This window comes from Canis lupus, chromosome 14 (genome assembly GCF_048164855.1).
Source record: "Canis lupus baileyi chromosome 14, mCanLup2.hap1, whole genome shotgun sequence".
Taxonomy (NCBI): Eukaryota; Metazoa; Chordata; class Mammalia; order Carnivora; family Canidae; genus Canis; species Canis lupus.
The window spans coordinates 14,906,995-14,932,181 of NC_132851.1; the positions used below are offsets into that span (position 1 = coordinate 14,906,995).

Genomic DNA, 25,187 nt, shown 5'->3' on the forward strand with positions numbered 1-25,187 from the left:
AATATTTTAAAAAATGGACTTCAAAAATCTCTAACTCTACCTCATCCCCTTCTGGTCTACAAGCCTTTGTAGACAGTTTGGTCACTGAACAAGACTATCTCCAGAAGGGATTCATTGTTTCTTATTTACTTTCTGGGTAATGATCAAAGGGCTGGGGTATATAGAGATCTATTTTGCAAATTTGAGATTCTATCTTGACCATTCCTGTATGGAATGCTTTGTCTTCCTTTCCCTAACAGTAATTACATTCCTGCTTGGTTTTTATACCTTTGCTTGTTTTTGCAGTCTGGGGGAAAAAAAATCTCTTAGGGAATTCAGACTTAACTGCTTCAGTGACCTGGAATTTTTTCATTGTACTGACATAATCTTGGATTATAAGGATAGTGATCACTTGGTTAAGTACGCATTGATCACTGAGCCCCTTTACAGAAGCCCACATGGACCAAATCTGGGGACATATTGGATCTCTGTAAGTTTTATAAAAATGCCCTAATTCCTCTTTTATATATTTGGATGAAATGTCCATATAAAAATATTTGATGATTGGAGAAAAAGTGAATAAGACACACTGATTTTCTGACGGTGAAGGGGGAATAACATCTGGCATAAAGGGAAAGAGCAGTATGATGGAGGGAGGGACATTAATGATCTTTGTTTCTCAGAATCACCTCTGGAGCCATTTTTTTTTTTAAGGAAAATGACTTAGAAAAGCATTCCCAAACTGTTGAGTCCATAAATTTAACTTGCTGATAGATTTTTTATCTCTGGACCAAGTTTACAATGGTTTCACCATGACTGTCCTTAACTTTAATAAGAGGTTTATGGAAATAGCAGGGGATAATCTCAATTTCTACAACTTCCACTTAAAACACATATTCCTACCTTGAGATATTTTCCCATACCCATTCTTATAGTTTTTACTTTGTCATTCCATGGAGTGGACAAATATCAACCTTCTGGTGGCACAGACAACAAGATACAGAGTCCTTCCAAAGCCAGGACCAAACTGAATCATTTGAACTTAACTATGAAAGCTGTTTCTACCAACCATCTGGAAGTATTTTGAAAGCACTATCAACTGGGGCCCCTGACTGATGTAAGTCCTCCTTGGAGGTGGGGGCAGCAATATAAACAACAGATACCTTTATAGAGGCATAAGATATGCTCTAGGGACTCTTCTTCTGGGGGAAGGCATATATTAACCAGCCTCCCCTTCCAAAATATGGTGATATCTGCTTCTGAGGTATTTTTTAAAACTTTTTTTTAAAATTTTTATTTATTTATGATAGTCACACAGAGAGAGAGAGAGAGAGAGAGAGGCAGAGACATAGGCAGAGGGAGAAGCAGGCTCCATGCACCGGGAGCCCGATGTGGAATTCGATCCCGGGTCTCCAGGATCACGCCCCGGGCCAAAGGCAGGCGCTAAACCGCTGCGCCACCCAGGGATCCCTGCTTCTGAGGTATTAATAAGAGACATTCAAGAGCTTAAGGAAAACACCACCAATGGATCATGTAACAATATTATCCAATATATGGAGATCTCACCATTTGAGGTTACCCTGGTTACTTGGGAGAAGCTACTGGCCTTAGCTGAAATGACCAATGACACTACCTTAGCTCTGAAAGTTAGTCACATCAGCCTCAACTTCTGGCTAGAGTTGTTAGAGATGGTAGGATTGCCCTCGACTTCTACCTTGTGGGACAAGGCAATTGTTAATGCATCTCACAGTACCTGGATTAATGCCTTGGGACAAGTGCAAATATCAATACAGAAATGAAAGGAAGAAGCCACCTGATTTTCTAATGTAGACACTGATGGTTGATGTAATTTGTTATGCTAGTTGGGTTTGGGTCCCCAGTGATTGGCCTTATTCTGTAGTTTGGAGTCCTGTTGATAATAATCTTAATTAAATGCTGTATGATGAAAATTGAATAGATTTGTTTCCAGCCTCTGGCATTCAGATTAATCAGCATCTGACTAATGGGAACTCTCATGGGAAAATGTACCAGAAGCCAAGATAGAGAAAGGAGAGGTAGATATTGTCAGGAGGCAATTCTCCATGGGTCCATCATAATTGCACACATCTTGCAAGCAAAGACACTAACGGCTTTTGTTCTGGAGTATCTTTTTAAGGTTGTTTGTATACTGAACAGCCTTGGAAGACAGAGACAGTATCTCCTTCCAGAGCAAAGGACAAGTTTACTTACAGTCTTGGAAGACAGAGATAGTGTCTCCCACCAGAGCAAAGAAATAGGCATGCATACTGCCCATTATAAAAGATTCGGATTCCCAATTCTCAGGGTTCCTTTCTCATTATGCAACTTATTACATGAGCAGCTGTCATTTGGTTTTCAAGAAACTGGGACTCAGGGAATTGTCAACAATGGTGATGATCTGCCTTCTACTCCTGTTGTGAGTTGTTCCTGACCTAGGGGTCTTTTGATTTCTGTTAGCATCCATAAAAATATGATAAGCTAACTTGTAAATTTGAAAGTATGGTAAAACTTCAGACCTTTCATAGTGCTTGATACATTCCTCAGACATCCCTATGAGGCACATAAGGCTGAAAAAGAATGACTATTCATATCACCATGTACCAGAAGCTTCATCAAAAGAACAACTCACACACACAAAGAGAACAACTCACACACATCTTTCAATTCTTTAATAAAATCAAGCCTCCACAATATCTGAGGACTCTAAACTACATTTAAAAAAACCTCTGGGGCACCTGGGTGGCTCAGTGGTTGAGCGTCTGCCATTGGCTCAGGTTGTGATCCTGGAGTTCTGGGATTGAGTCCCACATGACTCAATGACTTTAAAAACTAGTCATTGCATACATTAACAATAACTGCAAGCTTTCTGGGGTAAATTTTTGAAGTGTAATTAGGTATGCCAACATGTACCATAATGTTTTACTATAAGAAAATAAATGATGAAAGTATGAATGTCCACCCATCAAATAAATAAAATTTGAAATTTGGGGAGACCCTTAGTTTTAAGAAGAAGGGGGAGGGGATTTTTCTAAGGGACAACTCAGGGGAGATGAACCAGAAAAGGGAGAAGTTAATTCAGGAAAATTATTTGAACAAAATCCACAGACACAATTGAGTCAGGATTTAGATAGTACAGTAAAATAAATAAATAAATAAATAAATAAATAAATAAATAAATAAATAAATAATCCTACCTAATGAGGCTAAAAGTCTTATATAAGCTGAAACTGGGAGTCGATCTTTTTCTCAAGAAACTTCATAAGAACCAAAGCTATGTGAACCTTTGGAAAGTTTTACTGATATTCATCATGTCCATGGGTTGTATATTTTGAACTTCTCTGTTTTGGGTTCTTTAACTCTGTGGAGAGTGAAAAATGAACTTTGAAATCGTACACATCGAAATTTGAATCCTGGTTCCTAGCACTTAAGAGGTGTGCTTTCTCAAGCAATTTATTTGATATACTTTCATCTACAAAAGGCAAAATTATTGCATAATAGATAATATATATGGTCAGCCAAATTCCTCTGAGAGAGAGGAAATTAAAGATACTGATATATATTATCACCATAAATACACAATGGAGGAGGAGGTGGTTCTTGAATCCAAGCATTTTATTTTCACTAAAGGGACATATTAGGAGGTAATATAGGGTATAGTGATATTTAGCTTTCTGGAGGAAGAAATAAAGTTGAAAAGAAGTTCGGGGGCAATAGTTGGAAGTGCCAAAATACCACGTTAAGAAATTTTGAACAGTTAATAGTGGATTATTTGCAGAACGGGAGGCATATTGACAGTGTTTTGTTTTTATTTATTATTATTATTATTTAAATCAGAGTACTCTAGTAGTGCTACGTGGAGCAAATGTGATAAAAGAGAAGCTAGAGGCAAGAACAATTAGGGAATGATTGCAATTACACACCCCAAACCAACATCTTCCAAAATGTGTAGCCCAGATCAGTATTTTCTGAGAGCCTATGTTAGACACCACATTTCTACTTTTAAAGATAAACAAAAACCTGGAATATTAAAAATTCTGACAAGTTCTGTAGTTTAACATACAAATCATTGGTTTGTCTGAAACCTTTTCTATGTGCTTATTATTAATATTCAAAGATAACTTTAGGAAATACTAGCCTACATTATAATAATTATATATAATTATATGTATAATTGCTTTCCTTATTTCATATAAATAAAATCATTTTGTTTAATTATTTTTTAGCATATTTCACATTTCTAACCCTTCTTGGCTTTAGACAGCCTGGCAGAGTTCTTACAAATATTAAATATTCAATATTCAATGCTGGTCATATGCCCATCTATCCATGATCTGCACTTGTCTTTTTAAAATCAGAGCTCCTCTGCCCTGTCTCTGTATTGCCACTTCAGTGTCCCTAGATGTCCTTCCCTACATTTATTCTTTTTTGACTCCAGTCCTCAGCTCCAGAAAATACTACTGAGCTGTAATATCTTTACAGGTTTGTAAGTAAATTTCAATATATCTCTTACAATTTGCTTGAAATTGGTGTTTTTCATTATAAATATACTGATAATCTCCACTATTTCCTTCTTTAGTGATTATAATTTCTAAAATAAGCTACTCCTATTCCTCCCAGGTTTTAACTTTACCAGGCAGTTAAGCTTAACCGGGGGCTGGAGACATGGGGTACATCATATTCACATCAGCCAGTCCTGTCATTACTTCCTAACAGATGAAATAATTAAAAGAACAAGAAAAGAAAAAGTCAAATGTGGCCTTTGGTGTTCATAGCTCAGAATGAATGCTGCTTTATTTAATTAATACATGGTTTTATGGTTATGAAAATGGAAAAAAAAAACTGGAGTCCTTTTGTGAAGACCTCACAAAACATTTTTTAACAACATAGTCTTTATGATTTAATTTTATTTGTAAATTACTCTAAATAGGTAGGAAAAATACCATATTTGAAAGAAAAAAAATACCATTCTGAAAGAAACTTTATGCAGAAAAGAACAAAAGAAATGTAAACAATGGTAAATGGGAAGCTTTTCAGAAGGCACTCCTAATCATCTTATAGAGAGCCACAAAAAAAAAAAAAAAAGAAAAAAAGAAAGCCACATTTGATCTATGAGGAAGCAGATCTAGAAAAGCATTAAAATGCTTCTCATTTCTTTTGACTTCTGTTTTTGATATCTAACTATTTTGTTGCCTTTCCTTTTTCTCTTAGAATTTGGTGGGATTATTGGAGGGAGATGTGAGATATGTTAATGGTTATTAAAAGGTAACAATGTCATAACACTCAAGGTATTTATTTTCAGAATAAATATATAACTGCAGTCCCTGTTAAACATAAATATTTATCCTTCAAAAGTTGAAAGAGAAACTTATCCAAGACCAATAAAATGACCATGAACTTTTATTAACTTTGTTTATTTATGTATTTATGTATGTATGTATGTATGTATGTATGTGTATGTGTGTATGTATGTACGTATATATGTATTTAATGAGGGTGGGGAGGGGCTGAGGGATAGGGAATAGAGAATCTTAAGCAGGATCCATGCCGAGCATGGAGTCCAACTAGGGGCTCTGTCTAACAACCTTGAGGTCATGACCCTGAGACCTTAGCTGAAATCAAGAGTTGGATGCTTAACTGACTGAGCCACCCAGGTGCCCTGGACTTTCATTAACTTTAAATAGGCTTAGAACAGGGATGCCTGGGTGGCTCAGTGGTTGAGTTTCAGCTTTCTGTTCAGGGCATAATCTGGGGTAATAGGATCAAGTCCTGCATCAAGTTCACCAGAGGGAACCTGCTTCTGCCAATGCCTCTCTACCTCTTTCTCTGTGTCTCTCATGAACAAATAAATAAAATATTTAATAAATAAATAGGGATGCCTTGATGGCTCAGCAGTTGAGCAGTCTGACTTTGGCTCAGGGCATGATCCCAGTTCCTGGGATGGAGTCCTGAATCAGGATCCCCTGCAGGGAGCCTGCTTCTCCCTCTGCTTATGTCTCTCCCTCTCTGTGTGTCTCTCATGAATGAATGGATGGATGAATAAATAAATAAATAAATACATACATACATACATACATACATAAAATCTTTAAAAAATAAATAAATACATAAATAGGCTTAGAATTTCATGAAATCATCCAAGATGTCTTTTTAACTTGTGTGAGAAATATGAGTAGTGAAATAGCACTCAGCAAGAAAGTCATAAATATTGACCCCAACTATATAATAGAAATGTAAATTTTGAAATAAGTATTTTTTAAATAAAATATATTTAATAAGCCAGTATAGCAAGTGCTGCATGAATTGTATAATCAATGGACAACAAGGGAAGGAGGTACAAAGGTAATGTTGGCACTTATGACAAACTTTAAAAATAATTCATATTTCATAAAATCAGTGTTATTTTCTTCTCAAAATTATTTCCATGCTACAAACCTACATGTGCCTTGCCTTGTTTCCTTGGAATAAATAAGCTAAAGCTGTCTGAAACGGACGGCAGGAGTGCAAATGAGGTGCAACTCATTCAGTTGTGACCCCATTTCATTTCTTCCCAAGAAATATTTATCTCAAAAGTAAATCAGTGCCATTTCCAGCTGGTAATACATGATAAGTATGAAAATGAATCCATCTTTGACATTTAACATGCAAATTTATATTGCTCTCATATCTAGATGTGTCCAGTAAGGAGAGGAATTGATGAGCTGCTGCTTTTCCCTGGTGACCTGAATGCATCAAACTTCGACTTTGCCACTCTATAGAACAGGAGTATGATATGTATAACTAAATGTTCCAAACAGCCTGCCAGTGAGTATATTACTCCTTGGGAAGGAGGGAGACACTCCCTACAGAAACAGAGTGTCATTTCAAGCTATGCTTTGAATCCTCAATGCAGTCAAATTGATCAATTTACCTCAGAGGGTTAAAGGAACTGAATTATCTAATCCTCTAGAGACTTTCATTTAATTGATGTGGGTTGGGACCCGGGCATGGGTTTTTCTTTCTAAAGCTCTCCAGGAGATTGTAATGTGCAGCAAGGATGAGGACCACGGGGTTAAATGAGACCCTCAGGATATGATCCTGTTTCTCAGAAGCTGACTGCATGGTGACCCCCCCCCTCCCTTTCCTCAGCTCTCTCTATTTCTATCATTTTCATCTTCAGTTCCATCCTACTTCATCACAGAACTTCTGGATTTCTTCCTTTCCTTAGATAACTTCATCTACTTTACAGACAAAAAATGGGTGAAGAAGAAGAGCTCCATTTGAGAATGATGTCTTCTTCTGTAAAATTATCTGTACCTTCGTTGATTCCTTCCTCACAGTCTCTCCGCTGGAAGGAGAGGGTGGGTGAACTCCCATCCAAGCTCAATTCAATCTCTCCTATTCTGAATGCCAGACTCTTCACATTCAGGAACAGTATCTTCCAATTGGCCCAGATCTCACCCTTATCTTCAACCTCTCATACACACCGGAGCCATGTCCTCATTATTTAAACCTCTCATATCTTCAAAACAGCCTTTCCCTAATTGCATGCTCCTCTCTACTAACCTAGCTCTTGCCTTTGCTTCACAGTTAAGTTTCTGCTTTTCACTTCAAGCCTCAATTTTCTCACCTCATTACTCCCCAACTATAACCATGTATCTTCCACATCAACAATTCCGATGAAAATGGTTTTACCAAGGTCACTTGGTATCTTCTTGGCTGTTGAACTCAATGAGTCCTTATTTTTCTCCATAACTTTGCAGCATTTAACAATGTTGAGCACACTTAATTTATACAATATCTCCTCACTGGGGTGTTACAACACCATTCTGTTCTGTTATCTATCTCTGCTTCCAGCTACTTCTTTTTTAGTCTCTGTCACAGTCTCAAACTTCCTCCTCTTATACCTTCTATATTGATATCCACTCAAATCTGCTTCTCTTGTAATCTGTTCTCTGCATTTCTCTTACCACTGACACAATCAAAAGTCAAACTGGACACCTTGCCTTCATTCATATTCCATTTTCTATAACACAGTGTACCCTAATATTTTATGCCTTTTCCCATAGTAGTTCCCTCTATCTGATGTACCCTTCATAACCACCACCATTTCCTTAGCCTCGTTTACTACATCTTCAAGATTCAGGTCAGATTCTTCCTCCTGTCGGAAACCTTCTCTGTCAACCCCACAACACCTTTTACATATTCTAGCATTCTAATTTATGATAAATTATTGTAATTGTGTATTAACTTTGGGATCTTCTCTTGCCCCTCACCATTGTGAGTAGATTCATTACAAGTAGAGATTTTGCCTTAGTTTTCTTTTCATCCCTAGCACTTACCCCAGTGTCTGAATGGAACATAATTATCACTGAATAAATACTTGTTCAATGCATTAAATTAATAAGTAAACTTTTAGAAAAATAATAAAAGCAAAAAACTCTCCTTGTTTATGCACCCAAAACCCAAAATTTACCTTGTCATTGGCATATAGGACCCTTCAAAATAAGATCCATTTAACCAATATATCTACATTTTTCTCACATTCAATAAACTTATGCTTTTCCATATTTCATTCATCAGTGTCTTGCTTTCTTTCTAGTATAGGTCTTTTTCATAACCCTGCAGCTTTATGTATAGTTTTCTGTCTACAGGTCTGTCTGCCTGCCTTTCCTTCTTAAATCCCTATTCAGTTTTTTAAAATCAAATTTTTAAAAAATATTTATTTATTCATGAGACACACACACACACACACACACACACACACAGGCAGAGACACAGGCAGAGGGAGAAGCAGGCTCTCTGCAAGAAGCCAGATGTGGGACCCAATATCGGATCCCAGGATCATGCCTTGAGCTGAAGGCAGATGCTCAACCACTGAGCCACCCAGACGTCCCAATTTTCTGGACTTTTCTAAGCAGAGTGGTTGTTTAACTTCAAAGAATGTAAAGCACTGTGTCTATTCATCTGTAATGTGTGTTACTGTGATGCATGGTGACACACATTACTGTTGTGTCTTTCCCACTAGAGCACAAATCTTGACAGAAAGATAATTTCTAACTCATTTTCTCCTTTTATCTAATAAATATTTAGCACTCAAATATCAATGTTGTCAAAAAATGAATGACTTTGAAAATGAAGAAATAATACAGTCATGTTCAACTGGAAAAGAAAGTGACTAGGTGATATATTCATGGTCTATGGAATTTATTTCCCAAGGGTTAACATTCTTTTTTGTCTTCTGTCCTTTCTTTGTTTTGGATTGTCTTTATGATATAAACATCGTCTGTGCAACCACACCTCTTTGCTTTAGGGATGTTTTCTGGTTGTTTCTTTTGAATGTACTGTTTTCAGAGACTGTAAATTCCTCAAGGGCATGATTTGTTCAATTCTATTCTGTGCTTCTTACGTTGTGTCTAGCAGAGTGAAAACAAAACATTCATTCAATCAAGTATCTGGGAGGGTGTCTGCCATGTGTCAGGCATGGCTAGTTGTTGGGGATGCTGTTGCTATAAACTTAGATCCAGAAAATTTACTGTCAGACTAGCTAAACAGTAGAACATAGGTTATGCCGTAATACAAGGAAAGGTTTGCCAAAATGTGATAAATTCTGTATGTTCATATCAAGGGTAAAATCCAGGATTCTTTAAATTTCAAATAAACTCAATTTAAATATTGAAAAATTTCCCCTCTTCATCAATCCTACCTCTGTGTATTTTGCCTATGTTTCTTGTTTCCTATTTGGTGTCTATGTCTTTCCAAGGTCTGCATATTTTTTGTTTCACATTGTATCTTTTACTTTGCATGGTACAATTCTCTATTTTGAGTGCATATAAAAAGTGTCAGACATCCTAGTGATCATACAATGATAATTTTATCTACAAATTCTCCTGTCCAAAAGTAGTTACCCTGCTATTTTAAAGCAGAAGTTAGTTTGTGCTATAGAGGAGCTTAGTAAGGGAGTCCCTCACTCCGCCATTTTTACTTCTTTCATCTTTTTATATGACCAAAATTAGTGGAAAGGGTAGTAAGTCATCACAGATCTTCCAGGTACTTTGTGATCATAGCACATCCTGTCAACAAAAAGGAAATAGGCTTTCTACATTAGAGGGGAATTTGGAGGAATCTTACAGATTTACTGTAAAAAAAACACAAAAAAATCATTTCACTTTAACAATTCTTTGAAATTCCCTTTCACATAAGTAGTTTCTCCTGTAAATTGTGAATTCCCTGTGCTGATTTCACTAGTTTACAATTTGTTCATCCTTGCATAAAAATAACACATTTCGGGTTTTTCCTTGGTTTTTCAGCTAAAACATTCATTGTTTATTAGGTTATTATTTCCTTAGTCATTTGTGCCTTGTTCCTTGCATAGTTCCCTTCATTCCATTAAGTTTCAAATACTCAGGACTTTAAAATTATGTGTGCTAAAAATGAAAGAGATGTTTCCTGTTTACTTTCTCTCCCAACTTACCTAAAATTGTTCTTATTTTTTTGTCCTTATTTTTAATAATATATTTATTTTCCATTCAAAAACTCTCAAAACTATAGCCCTTGGAATACCAAGATCAAGAATCACATTGTAATCGACCTTATTTTTCTAAGGATACATTATTTAAAATGGACATGTTATACAAGTACAGTTAATAGGATGGAAATGTATGAACATAAATAATCCTTTAACTTAAAATAAAATTACATTTTTAATAGTAAATGAAATATAAAAGATCCACAGATCTACTACTTTGAAACAATTCAATAACTGGTTACTGCAGTTCTGTCACTAAGTAAAAACAACATTTGTTTATTTAAGCTGCCGCCTAAAACATAATACAATAAAGCACAGTAATATTCTGTTAGCAATAGTTTATCAGATTTCTTCTCCTTCGTCATCTTCTTCTTCTTCTTCTTCTTCTTTATCATCATCATCATGATCATCATCATCATCATCACCATCATCTGCTTTGTGCTAGGAACTGAGACAGACACTTGGCCAGCAAAAGTAAAAGGGAACACTGCTATAGACCAAATATTTGTGTCCCCCCAAAATAATTTATATGTTGAATCCTGACCTCAATGTGACCATATTAGGAGGAAGAGACTCTGGGAGATGATTAGTTGGAAAGGGCACAGCCTTCATCAATGGGATTAGTGATGTTATAAAACAGATCCAAGAGAGACTCTTCCCCTTTCCAACATGTAAGGTTACAGTTTGAAGGCTACACTAAGGAAGCTGGTACTGAGCAGACACCATCTGAGACTTCACCATCTCCAGAACTGTGAAATAAATGTTTGTTGTTTAGAAGCCATTCAGTTTATGGTATTTGTATTATACCTGCCAGAGTGGACCAAATCAAACATTTAAGTAGGAATAACCTTAACATGTTCTAAATTTAGAAAATCAATAATTGTACTTAAGAATATTTGGAATTTACAACTAGAAGTAGTCCATAGTAATCACCAAAAAAAGCAAATGAAAGCCCAGGAAATGTTACATAAAACAAGCAAGGTCATATACCTAGGAAATGGGAGAGTGGTAATAGAAACTATGATAACTATGGAGACCACCCGCCCCCTCCCCCACTATATAGCAAAACAGAATCATTTATTTGCTAACTATTTGCATATTTTCCTAATAAATTTGTGAGGTAGGCAAGATGTGTAGAATGTATTTCTGAATAATATTTGGAAGGACACTATTGAAATGCAAAGTTTCTAATTGGGTAGCTTTGAATTTTAAATGATATACATAAATTCATCACTATCATCTGCATCACATAACATTTAAATGACATCTTATCATTAAAATATATTCATTGTGAGAGCTCAGTAAAATGTATTTGCTTATCAAAATTATATAATAAATTTCAAACTATTATTTTTAGGATAAAAAGACCATCAAGAAACATGAGTGTATGATAAATATCCATAACTAAACCATCTGTCTATCTTCTTCACCATATGTCACTCTATTAATTGCTAATATCACCCTTATTATGCATCATCTCATCTGTAACATTATTCCATGAAACTAAGAAGGCATTAATAACAGCTAAAGACAAACACCTGCTATATGTGTTTCTGGTTGATAAATTTCAGCAGGTTTTGGTTTGCTCTTGGGCAAAATTTTCTAATTGCTTTTACATAACAGGGCAACTTTTTCTGGTTATAATCAGCACACCACTATCTTTTTCAACTGTTTGTTATAATTATGTCTCCCCACATATTTGTTCAAAATGTTTATTTAGCAACTATCATATGCACAAAAATATAATAGTCATTGGACTAAACACTGTGAAGAAGAATAAAATTCAAATAGGAACCTGGAACATATCTGACAGAAATTTGAAAACTGTAAGATCTCCAAGGCCCTTAATAGATATTCGTTCATGATGGTCATGGCCTTTAGGTTTGGTCAGAGCAATTAGCTATTGAATAAATTGTAATACCCGATTTTTTCCTTTTGTATATGAAGAAAGAAATTGAATCTCATTATGGTCCTTCTTCCACTTAAAATCAAAGGTAATAGATGGATAACCCATATTGGTAACGGTCCTCCTCTTCCAATATTCAAAAGAGATCCAATGAAAATTCAAGCACTTAAGAAGTGTTGATTATTTCATTCTTTCTGAGGTGGTTTTGGTTGAAGGAGCAAGTCTATTGCTCATAAAATGGTGAGGAGTCAATGCCAAAGAGAAAGGAATTAATGTTAAATTGTGTGGTCAAGATAGTAAATGTGAATTAAGGTTAAAGAAGGCACGGTAAATGATAATTGAAAAAGAAAATAAGTTTTGAAGGAGGCAAAGGGTGAGTAAGACTTTGAAAGGTGAGCAGAATATGCTTAACAGGTATGTTTTCATTCAGGACAAGTCACACATGTATGAAAATTAGGACAGTGATGTTCAGTATTGAGATGCTGGGATAAACTTCTGGTGAGAGTTAAAGAAATGACTGGATGGAAACAAATCATGGGTGATTTTGGAAATCAAATGAGTTAACTATTAGCAGTGGCACACCAACCATTACCACTTCTATCCATTAAGGGTTTCTGCTTCAGCAACCATATACTTAGCACTTTTATATGGATTACTTCATTGCATCCTCATGCAAATTCTTAACTCCCTGTGGAGTAGGTCCTCATGTATTGGAAGTCTTCCTTATAGATAAGAAATCTGATAATTATGAAGGGGTATATTACTTAAGTAGAAGATCTAAGATTTGAATTGGCATAGTCTGAGTTCATATTCTTGACAGTCTCATTATACTGGCTCACAGTATAGTATGAAGTTGAGAAATAAAATGGGGCCTTTGAACTTTACTGGGACACAACAAATGTGAGATTTTGATGGCAATTAGCCTGCCAGTAATATGTATGATAAACTATAGTCCAAAGAAAAAGATATGAGTCAATTGTAGTATATATACTATAGGATAATGATGGCAGGAATGAAGGTTTTAGGATGCTTCAAAAAAAACAACAACTTAAAGGAGGAGTTATATAACATAACCCTTCTAAACTTAGCTCACTTTGTATTCTTTCATATACCTAACCAAACTGGAATGCCCATCCTCCCCCACCTTGTTCCCCAGATATTACAATTCGTTTTGTGATTACACTCCTGACATATCCTCTATATTTGGAATGTTTTCCAACTTCCCATGTTGAAATCCAAAACAATTTCCAAGTTCTGCTCTTCCATCTCACTGTCTGACCATCTCCAAACATGGAAATTATCTACCTCATCTGAATTTTGCAGAGAATTGTACCTCTGTTGTAAACAACACAGTCTGCTGTGTGTTACCTAGTTTTATGTTTATAGCTTATAAATAATACAAAATAATTAAAACCACTACATACTGTGTATCACACATAGTATTAATTTGGCATCTCTACCTATGTTCATTAATGTTTGTGGAATCCAAAATAAGTAATTATATTAATAACTGCATATGCAAATAATTGAATAATTAATTGAATAAAGGAATTAAAAGATGGCTCCCTGAGTTTCACCTGTTTCCAGTACTTTTTTTTTTTTTTGCCTTTTTTAATAATTTTTCCTTAGTTACCCCCTTACATTATTCTCATGAGTGGTTCATGCCCTTGTGCCGTGACGGATAAAAACTGGTTATTTGGACCATCCAAATAAATACTGATGGAAAATCAGTCAAAATCTGTGACTAATCTATGCATAGTAACTATCTTTAATACTTTCTAGTCAACAAATTATCAATTCTCAAAAAATGTTCTTTGAACATCATGAATATCTAAAATAAACATTCTATATATTATTTTAGTACATAAGCCTTTTTATTTACATAAACTCCAGCTTTTGGATATCTACTGCATTTGCAACAAAAGAATAATTGTATCCATAACTGTAAACTGGCAAATATCTCATATATGTATCCCATTTAGGGAATAAAAATTATTGTCTGAGTTTGTGTAAAATCCATTAATATTAATTTCTAAATTGCTCTTTTTCTTTTAATTCATAATTTGCTACTTGTGTGAACTTTCAGTCTCTTTAAAATCACCATTTCTTGATTGCTCAACCATGCAATACATAGACAGCAGCTATATTAATAACCTCTCAAAGGTGTAGTGCACTGATACTGCTATTTATGCTGCTGTCTGGAAAAAAGCATATTTATTCTGTCCAAGCACCCATGAGACATGAAAACTATTCTTTGTTCAGACTCACTGTGGATAGTCATTTTAAAACTTCAATTACTATTTCAGCATGTTCCTTCCATTACTGTTTCCAGCACCACAGCCAGTAATTTCTAATAGCCAAATGTACTTTATAAACCGTACACACATATGCCCGCATGCAAGGAATGAATAAAGCTATGTATAAATGATTACTATCTGCAGAAAAGATGTAAAATTTAGATGAAAAAATATCAATACATGAATCTTGAACATGCACATATTATGCCTCCCAGCAAATATATATGACTACATGTAGATAGGCAGATATAGATATATATTATCATGCATCTTGGAATCAAAGAAAAATAATCATTCATTAATTTTCAACAAATATTTCTTGAGATTTAATCCAGTACAGAGCTGCTCTTAGTGCTATAGGGTTTGTAAAACATAAAAAATATTCTAACATTATTTTTGCCTTTACAATTTATAATCATAATAAATATGATTCATTCTTTTTATTGAAATGAGAGTCTTGAATGGAAAAAGATGGTTTATAGTCTCAATCTTACTTTATATAGACCTTAAATTCCATGATCTAGCCATAACTTTTCTTCTTGTGTGAGATTTTGTTTTTGCATTAACATTAATCTTTTTTCTTGAATCTACTGTCTATTTTTTCATTCTTTTTTGCCATCAAAAAGTGCACATATTTAATTTATGAGAAATTGAAGCAGGGTACTTGGATCACACCATTTGAAACCATGATTTTCACTATGTAGTCCCTTATAACTATAATTTGTCTCGAGTGAGGACATCATAAAAAAATCAACCTAATACAGTTTACTGTTCTATTCATTGCTGAAACATTGATGAAAGTTACTCCCACAATATCTATCACTATCTACTTTATAAAACAAAACAAAACAAAACAAAAACAATGCAAGGCATTTCAGACCTCAAAGCCAGGAGAAAGTTTGTTTTTTCTGTGTCATTTTTATACTCGTATTTCTTAGACCATGGTTTTTTGTGTAAACTGGTCAGGTTTCCCTGTTTATTCAGCAGCTGTCATATTTAAATCCAACATTCTTAAAAGTTGTCTACTAACTTTTATGTAAACTTTTGTTTAGGATCATGTAACTATTTTGCTTTTATTATTCCCATTTCACTATTTATTTCGAATGTTATTGCACTATATGTCATTTTGTAAGTCTTTGAAAATGAGACAGGTAATGAGTACACATCTAATCTACCTTTAACAGAAAAGTTTTATTTAAACCTGAGAAACATCTGGATTCTCTCTTCTTATTATTCTGGGTTGCCATTGCCAAGTGAGTGAAATATACATGTTGCTTTCATTCTATCATTTTCTATTCTCTCACTAATGTTCTGAAATCTGACTTTTCTCCCCATTCTATGAAGTCTTAAGGATTTTGCCATTTTCCAAGTATTTGAGCTTTGGAAAGTGAGTATCTCCTTATGCCTTATTTTTCCATTTCTAAAATGAGGATAATAATGTCTCAATCAGTTTGTTTTCAGGATTAAATAAAACAGAATATATTCAGTGGTTAGCCCTTTGCCTGCCACAGAGGATGGTCTAAGAGTGTGGCCAATGATGATAATGTTGCAATAACTGGATAATCTTCCATACAATTCCATTTTTCAGTTTCTTCATACTTATTAACAGCCTAAGATTTTTCTAATCTCATGGGCTCATCTTTGAACATCATCTTTGATTCCTTTTTATCACTTTCTGTTTCCATATCCAGCCAGTTGTCAAATACTTTGTCTTTTTCCCTTTACAGTAAACTCTCAAATCTGCCTCTTCTCTATACCCCAGGTAACACCCTTATTACACCTGATGGGAATCTACAAAGTGTATTGATCAGTGAAAATATTCCCTGAGGGTGAAGAAGGGCTAATGAAATTCTGAGTACTAAGACACTGAATGAAATGTGCAGAGATGTCATTATTAAAAATAACAACAACAAAGAAGCAATTAAGAGTGCCAGTAAGCCAAGACAAGGTGTTTTCAAACATAGCTTAATAAAGTTTAGACAATAGGGACTTTACGTAATATATATGGAAATATTTAATTTGTAGAAAGGTGGTCAGAGTAAATCTTATCTGCAATTACTGGTAATATGGGAAGCCAGAGAGTACTCATGGATTTGTCTTAGTTTAAATTAACTGACTACAGAGTTGTGTTCCACCTCCACTGACATCGACATTGCTACTATTGAACACATAAGCAATTAAAATGGCAAATCATTCAGACAGAGATAAAATTATGGTTAAAAATAAGGACCTATCAGTGGTAATTTGTCATTAAAAAATGCCAACAAAGTCATCAGTACCTTGTATTGCCTGCTTATATTATTATTGGTATGTTGGAAACTCTTTGGGAACCTAACAGCAGTTCACGCATCAGAGATTTTCAACAATATTGCTATGTACATGGGTTAAGTATTTCCTTAAAGACTGTATTACAGCTCAAAGATTTAATTGAAATTTATGTTCAATAGACTAAAGTTCACATTATTAGAATGTTGTTAAGAGAGCATTTTGATTTTAAAGGTTTTTCTTTACCTTTACACACGGGCCTGTGGTCACTCCAAGCAGCAAAGACCTCAGCTATCCGTTGACAGGTGATGCTCTTAGCACCCTGTAGGACGTAATCTTCATCACAAGAGAATTGCACAGATGATCCAAGGCTAAGATCAAACAGGATTGGACAAAAATAAGATTAGAAGAATATAACATAATGATTAGTCTCCACTTCTACTGGTAATATTCAATAGGTCAAAAATGTTCCATAGTGGCAAAAAGTACCTTTCTACTGGGGGATATATATATATATATATATATATATATATATATATATATATGCATATTTATAATTTGTATATAATTTGTGCAAATATATAATAAAATTCAAAAGCATATGAATCTCTTGTAAGTCAGTAACATGCAGATGTTGGTAGCAGCTACATAGACTGTCATCAAATTTATTTATTTTAGTTGTAGAAACCAAGGTGAAGTAATTGACTAAATCTCCAACCCTAAGTAGGTGGTAAACAGGAAGCAAAAGGTGATCTTCTTGACTTGAGTCTCAACACTTATATTCATTGAGGTATTTTTCTCGCAAGTATTTTTATGTGTATTTATTATTTGGATCAGTATTTGTACATCAACTGATCAATAAATAAATATTTAGGGCTGCAAAATTATGTTGACTGTTTTTCATATAAAATTCATCCATCATTTATTATTTAACCTACTACAATTTGGATTTTGCTTCCCTTTCCACTGAAAGGGAAGTTACTAAATGATCATTTTTTAAAACTAATTTCTAAGGGTCATTCATGGATGCTTGCTGAAAGAAGAAAAAAAAAAAAAAAGAAAAAACCTGACCATGCATTTTCTTTCTTAAAATCCTTGAACAGCAACTCACCAGAAAAAAATAAATAAAATCCAATTTCCTTTATATACCATACAAAGCCTTCCAGCAATAAGTCTGGCCAATTTCTCCACCTCATCCCAGTGCCACATGTGAACTGCATGAGCTCCTTGCATGGAGCCTGCTTCTCCCTCTGCCTATATCTCTGCCTCTCTCTCTCTGTGTCTCTCATGAATAAATAAAATCTTTTAAGAAATAAAGTTTTATTGAGCACAAATATGCTTTCATTTACATATTATATATGGCTGTTTTCATGCTACAGTGTTAGACTTGAGTAGTTGCAATGGAGACTGGCTTACAAACTATGAAATACTGACTATCTAACACATTATAGAAAAAGCTGGCCGACATATTATTTTGGCTAAAGATGACAAAAAATATGAACTAGATATGACAAAGAACAGAAAGGTTTAACATAGGAAAAAGTCTGTAGGTTTTAGAATCTACTCTCCTCTGGAGGCATCTTTTTTTCTCTCATTATTTCCATTTACAAAGGGAGGAATGTGACCTGGCACCATGGAAAACAGGAGGGAGCTTCCTCAAGAAATTAAAAATAGAATTATCATACCCAGTAATTCCATGGAGTATTTACTCAAAGAAAACAAAAACACTAACTCAAAAATATATATGCACCCCTATGATTATTGCAGCATAATTTACAATGGCCAAGCTATAGAAGCAACCGGGGTGCCCATAATAAACAAATAGATAAGGAAGTTGTGGTATATATACAATGAAATATTACACAGCCATAAAAAAGATGAGACTGTGCCATTTGCAACAACATGAATGTAATTACAGGGTATTAGGCTAAGTGAAATAAGTCAGACAGAGAAAGGCAAATACCATGATTTCACTCATATGTGGAATATAAAAAAATGAATAAACAAAGAATGAGACCTACAAATACAAAAAACTGATAGATTCCAGAGGACAGATGATTAGGAAGATGGGCAAAATGGGTGTAGGGGAGTGGGAGATACATGGTTCCAGTTATGGGATGAATAAAATGCAAGAATAAAAGGCACAACATAAGGAATAAGTAGTAATAATTGTAATAGTAGCGTATGGTGCAGATGGTGGCTACACTAGAGAAGTTGTACCACTATGTTATATACTGAAACTAATGTAACACTGTCTGTCAACCTACACTCAAATACTTAAAAGTGGTTCTTTTTAAATATAAAACACACTCAGAAAAGTGTACAAAACAAAATACACAGCTCAATGAATTCTCATGAATTAAATGGCCATACAATTAAGAAATAAATGATTAGGATAACTTGAATGGGGGATCCTAATGATTCCAAGATTGATTTAGACTGCTCTATAGCCTGAGCAGCCTCACAAGTTTACCTAACAGCCAATCTTTGCCCTTTCTTACTTCCTCTTCTTAATCAATAAAAACTCTATCCTAGTTGAAGTTCAAAAATGTTGGGATTCATTCCTGCCTCATCTTTTTCTTTTACTTTCCACATCCACCTTGAGCAAATCCTGTTATCAAGACTTTAAAATCAAGAACCTAGTATTTCTTACCCCTACAGTGTCACCACCTTGATCCAAGCCACCAGAGTTTCTCATCTATGTTATTGCCAATAGTCCTTTTGCCATGTGGATGCTTTCCTGTTTGTGTTCTTGACTCCCTGAAATCTATCCTTAAATAGCATCTGCAGCAATCATTTTAGAAGATTGCCCAAATTATGATTTTCCTCTGTGTTGAATCTTCTAATGCTTCCCCATTTCACTCAGAGCAAAGGCAGTGCCCTGACAATGGCCTGCCCATGCTAATTTTCAGAGCTCATTTCCTGCCACTTTCTTCCTCAATCTCTACACTTTGGCTACACCAGCTTCCTTGCTCTGGCATGAAAATATAAATCATGTGCTTGCCTCAGGGTCTTTGCATTTACTCTTTTACTCTTTTGTTAGTCTGGAAAATGCTTCCTCCATGAGTTCACAGCTCACTTCTGTTTTTCCTTCACACGTGAAATTATTTGTAAGATCCTCTTTGCCTATTATTCTTCTAATCCATAAGATTCTTTCATGTTTTTCCTATACACTATCTGATGCATTATGTATTTGTCTACTCATTGTGCCTCTCATTCTACTTAAAAATCTCCAGGAACTTAGCTTACTTGTTTGCCAACCAGTCAAACATATCCCACTATATAGCAATGTATTAAGTATGCATAGATATGTATTATATATATATATATATGAGAAAGAGACTGAATATTTTACTATATATGTATAATAAACATATATATATATATTTAATAATGCAGATAATCTCAGATGCTTTATTCCAGAGGTACCATATCTCTATAATTGGACAAATTATTCTTGGGTAGGATACTCTCTGAAGGTTGTTAAATTGTTTATAATCCACATGCGCTCACCTCCTACCATGGACCCATTTGCCGTGTTCCAGAAACAGTGAAGAAAGTAATGTGAATGGAGTAAAACAAATAAAGGAGACCAGTGTATGAAATTTAGTTAACGAGGTGATTTGAGATTAGATCATTAATGAATTTGTAGACAATAGTAAGGATTTTTACTTTTACTCTGAAAGAAAGGGGCAGTTCTTGTAAGAGTATGAGGTCAAGGAATGATGTTGCTACGTTATGTTGTAAAGTAATCATATGGGCTGCTAGGTAAAGAATAAACTTTAAGGGAGCAAAGGTGAAAGAAAACGTTTGGTTAGCAAACTATTGCAGTGGTCCTTGTTCTTATGGAGATGATATGATAGTGACTTATACTCAAGGGGTTAGTGATTAGAAACCAGTGATAGATTAAAAAAAAAAAAAAAGTCATAGTATAGGGCCTGGTCCATAGAAGTAATTTTAATGACTATCTTCTCACTTAATGATTAATAATTCTGTCAAGGTCACTCTATTCATGGCTATATTTGTATTTGATTATAATATTCTAGTTTAATCAGATTCTTCTTACGAAAAGAAAGAAATAAATCTTATTTAAGTAGCAAGTGTTTGAGCTTGTTTTTTTCTGATTACATCAAACTAATACACAGCTTGGATATAGGCACTTTGTAATAATAAACACATAAGTGCTCTGTTACTATACCAAAGAGGACCAGTGATGAGCATTGAAGTTTCTACCCACTTTCCTATGAATTCAAAGTAACAATTCTAGTGAATACAACAGGGGAGGTAGTTTAGAGCCGTGGTCAATAGTTTCAACTAAAGAGTCAGAGAGAAATTTCAGATCCCAACTCTTCTCTTATTCAGATTTACAGCTTTGAGAAGATAAAAATGTCTGAAAGTCTCAGCTTCCTCATCCGTTGTGATCATGTCATGAAATATCATTTATCAAGTACACAGTAACTCACATACAGAAGACTCAGTTATCCCCCTCAATCATGGAAATAGTTTGTTAATTCCTTCCCCACTATTGAAGGAAAGAATCTTTACTGGGCATCTGCAAATACTTCCTTTTTGGATCACAGCTACAATCTAACAGACTCTAGACTGAAAATATTAAAGGATAAAACAACACAGAGAGGGCAGAGATCGGTGGAATAGGAAGACTCTTCAGAAGAATCCAGGCCCAATCAAACCTAGAAAATGGATATCTTCAACAAATACACTGTTTTTTTAGCTTTAATATTTGAGTCAAACTTAAAAAACTTAAAGCTGAGTTTCATTAAAAATATGTATTTCTGTGAAAGTATTGTTATACTAAAGATAAGTTGTATCCACTGTAATTTCTGTCACCACTAAAGAGACATCTGCCCTGACCAGCTACATAAACCCTTCACTTTGGTAGCTTACTCTGTCTGATAGGACATTCCAAAATAAATGATACATATTTTTTAATTTCAAAGTATGGAATCATCAAACATATGATATGCAATGACATAGCTGGAAAAATAGTGTTAATCTTCACCGTGATTATATTGGCTTGCGTTTAAGCACTATCATCTTTTTGAAAATTATAGTGTTTTAAAAAACACACTATAATATCAAAGCTGTCAGTGAAAAAATATGTGAATTTTTAAAAATATGTAATTTTCCTATTCTAATCCAAGAGAACTCATATAACTTTATTTATATATAAATAAAATATGAACAAATGCAGAGATTTGGAAGGCCCAATGATGGTGATTGGGTCAGAGAAAAGAATATATGAAATAAGGGGGCAAAAGAGTCTTGAGAGCTTTGTATTAAGAGTGAATGTGTATTTAAGGGTTTTGTTTTGTTATTTATTTATTTATTTATTTATTTATTTATTTATTTATTTATTTTTGGTTAATGTAAAGGTCCAAAGAATTTTCTGACACATAGATAAATACCTCAGTAAAGCAGTTGTATATTTTTCAAAATTATCACTGTGTAAGTAGAAACTACCCAGGCATGAAGATTGACATAAAAATTAAAGCATCTGCAAACCATTTCTGAAGAAAAAAATCAAAATACTGAACATGCAGAAAATAACTATTATCAAAATGACCTCAATAATATCTGTTTAATATTTTTGAAAATTAAGTTATTCTCTAAATGTATTTAAATTAATAATTTCAAAAATGATTAATTGTGCATTAGAAAATCAGGTTATTTTTTACCAAAATGTGATTTGGAATAGGAACTTTTTACAATATGATTTTTTTCTCTTTTAAAATTACACAAGTTATTTAGGATTGTTGTAGAATATTTTGAGAATAAAGATTAGGAAAAAAAGGGAAAATTATTTTAAGCTCTACACTGTTAACCTGTTTTTAATCTAATTCCAAAATTCCTATTCTTTTCTTATTCATGTTCATTCTCTTGTCCTTCCTTACTCTAAAAACAGAGTAATTGTGTCTCCTTACGTAAGGGCTATTTCTTTACCTGATTTAAAGGTTTTATTTTATTTTATTTTTTTTTAATTATATATTTGAAAGAGAGGAAGAGCACACACACATGCAGGGGGAGGGGCAGGCAGAGGGAGAAAAAGGCTCTCCACTGAGCAAGGCACCCGATGAAGGACTCAATCCCAGGACCTTGAGATCATGACCTGAGCAGAAGGCAGACACTTAACCAACTAAGCCACCGAGGTATCCCTCTCTACCTGATTCAGTAATGTCTCTCCTTTGTACCATCAGTTATTCTTTCTTTCTTAAATATTCTATATGTCATCTTAAGTTGGAAACAAAAGCAATAGCATTAAGCCACTTACTATAAACTTGTAGAAATTATATATATGTTCATACAATAGAAGGTGATGGTTAATTGCCTTGTTTTGAAAATATATTGTTTATGATTCTAAAATATATTGATAGGTTTTTTTTTCCAGATATCTTAAAATATTTTTAACTTATCTCAAAACTTTTCTTCAAAAGAAAAAAGAATGCCATGGTCTTTTTATATGTACTGCTCATCTATTTCATTGTCCTTACAAAATTAATACCATTCCTTTCCAAAGATAGTATCAGCAGAACCAAGTTTATGCCAAATGCCAGGAAAATTCCTTTTTTTTTTTTTTTTTTTTGGAAAATTCAATTTAGCATTCATACACTTTGATATTTTAGTCTTCTGCTTTACTGTCTTCTTTGCACTATGGTAATGATCAGTTTGGATACTGTCCCTGGCTTGTGCAATGTTGCAGTGTTAAATGTCACTCACTACCTCAAGCAATATTGAAACCAAGTAACTACTCTCTCAGTCTCCCCAAACTTGGACTTCTGTGTTCATTTAAAGGAAACCTATAAGGTAATACTGCTACCTGCCCCCACCTTCCAATACTTCATTACACTTCAGCCTAAATTCTATCCCTAGGAGTAAATCCTTCTTATGGTTTTATGCATTTACTTCTATGAAACAACACAATAGCTTGAGAAATGGAGGAATTCCAAATAGGACAATATCCTGGGAAAAGGAACAATCCCAAAAGAATAGTTTGTTCAGAAAGAAACATAAGACCACTAACTGAGCACATTAATGTGCATTTTCACATAAGAATATCTCTTAAAAAAAATAAAAAGAACAGCTCGTTATTAGTTAAATAGCTAACTAAACTAAAAGTAAAGACATTAAAATGAGTTACAATTCTACACGTTGAGAAAAAAGGATAATGGTGAAGCCCTTTCTTCAACTTCCAAAATTAACTGGGAACATCTCTTCAGATCAACTCTTCAAAATTTCTTCCTCGAAAGTCCTTGCTACTGTACCTAATAAGATTTCAAAGTTTTAAAACTCAGTATAATTATGAAAAAATAATACTAAAAATCTTATTTCTATCTTGATATTTATTTTCTTTTATTTTCCTTTCTTTTCTTTCTTTTTTTTTCCTGGAGTTTAGGAGATAAATCCTTGCCAGTGTGTTCTTTCTTTCTTTCTTTCTTTCTTTCTTTCTTTCTTTCTTTCTTTCTTCTTTTCTTTCTTTCTTCTTTCCATCTTGTAGTCAACATTCACTAGGTCAAGTTTTGTTCCTTGATTGAGAATGACTTTTTAATAGATTTTTAATCCTGGACTGGCTCAGTGGTTTTACATTACAAGTGAAGTATTGTATAGATCTGTAACTGTTATAAAGTAAGAGAGGGGCACATAGTAGGATAATGACATTCTTTGATCAAAAGAAAAATAAGGAACAAATTAGAAAATAGTGCTTTTGCAGGTTAGTAGTAAAAAAAGGGTTAGGAAGAACAAAATATTCAGAAAAATCACAATATACATATACCTCAATGACAAAATTTATCTAAAAAGATGAACAAAAACTGTTGCACTGTGACAAAAATGTTTAATGAGACAAAGTTAAATAAAGAATAATAAACTTTTCAAATAGTATTCATTAAAAAGCTATAATAGATGTGGCACTAGTTTTGAAGCTATGCTCCTAGGAAAGTGGCTGATGCAATTAGAAATTAGAATTTCATTATAGAATCCCTGAAAACCAAAATACAAAATAAAAATTAGTGACAAGGGACATCTGGGTGGCTCAGTGGTTGAGCATCTGCCTTTGGCTCAGGGCATGATCCCGGGGTCCCGGGATCGAGTCCCACATCAGGCTTCCTGCAGGCAGCCTGCTTCTCCCTTTGCCTGTGTCTCTGCCTCTCTCTCTCTGTGTGTCTCTCATGAATGCATAAATAAAATCTTTAAAAAAGAATGA

General features: G+C 34.2%; 1 protein-coding gene across 1 annotated transcript in view; it reads right to left on the reverse strand.

Annotated features, from left to right (window-relative positions):
- The window catches only part of CSMD3 (CUB and Sushi multiple domains 3), a 1,168,727-nt gene that overhangs the window by 627,368 nt on the left and 516,172 nt on the right, over positions 1 to 25,187 (reverse strand). Inside the window, exon 10 of the mRNA XM_072774281.1 lies at positions 17,216 to 17,340. Coding sequence (XP_072630382.1) covers positions 17,216 to 17,340 — 125 coding nt within the window. The remainder of the gene's footprint in view (positions 1 to 17,215; positions 17,341 to 25,187) is intronic.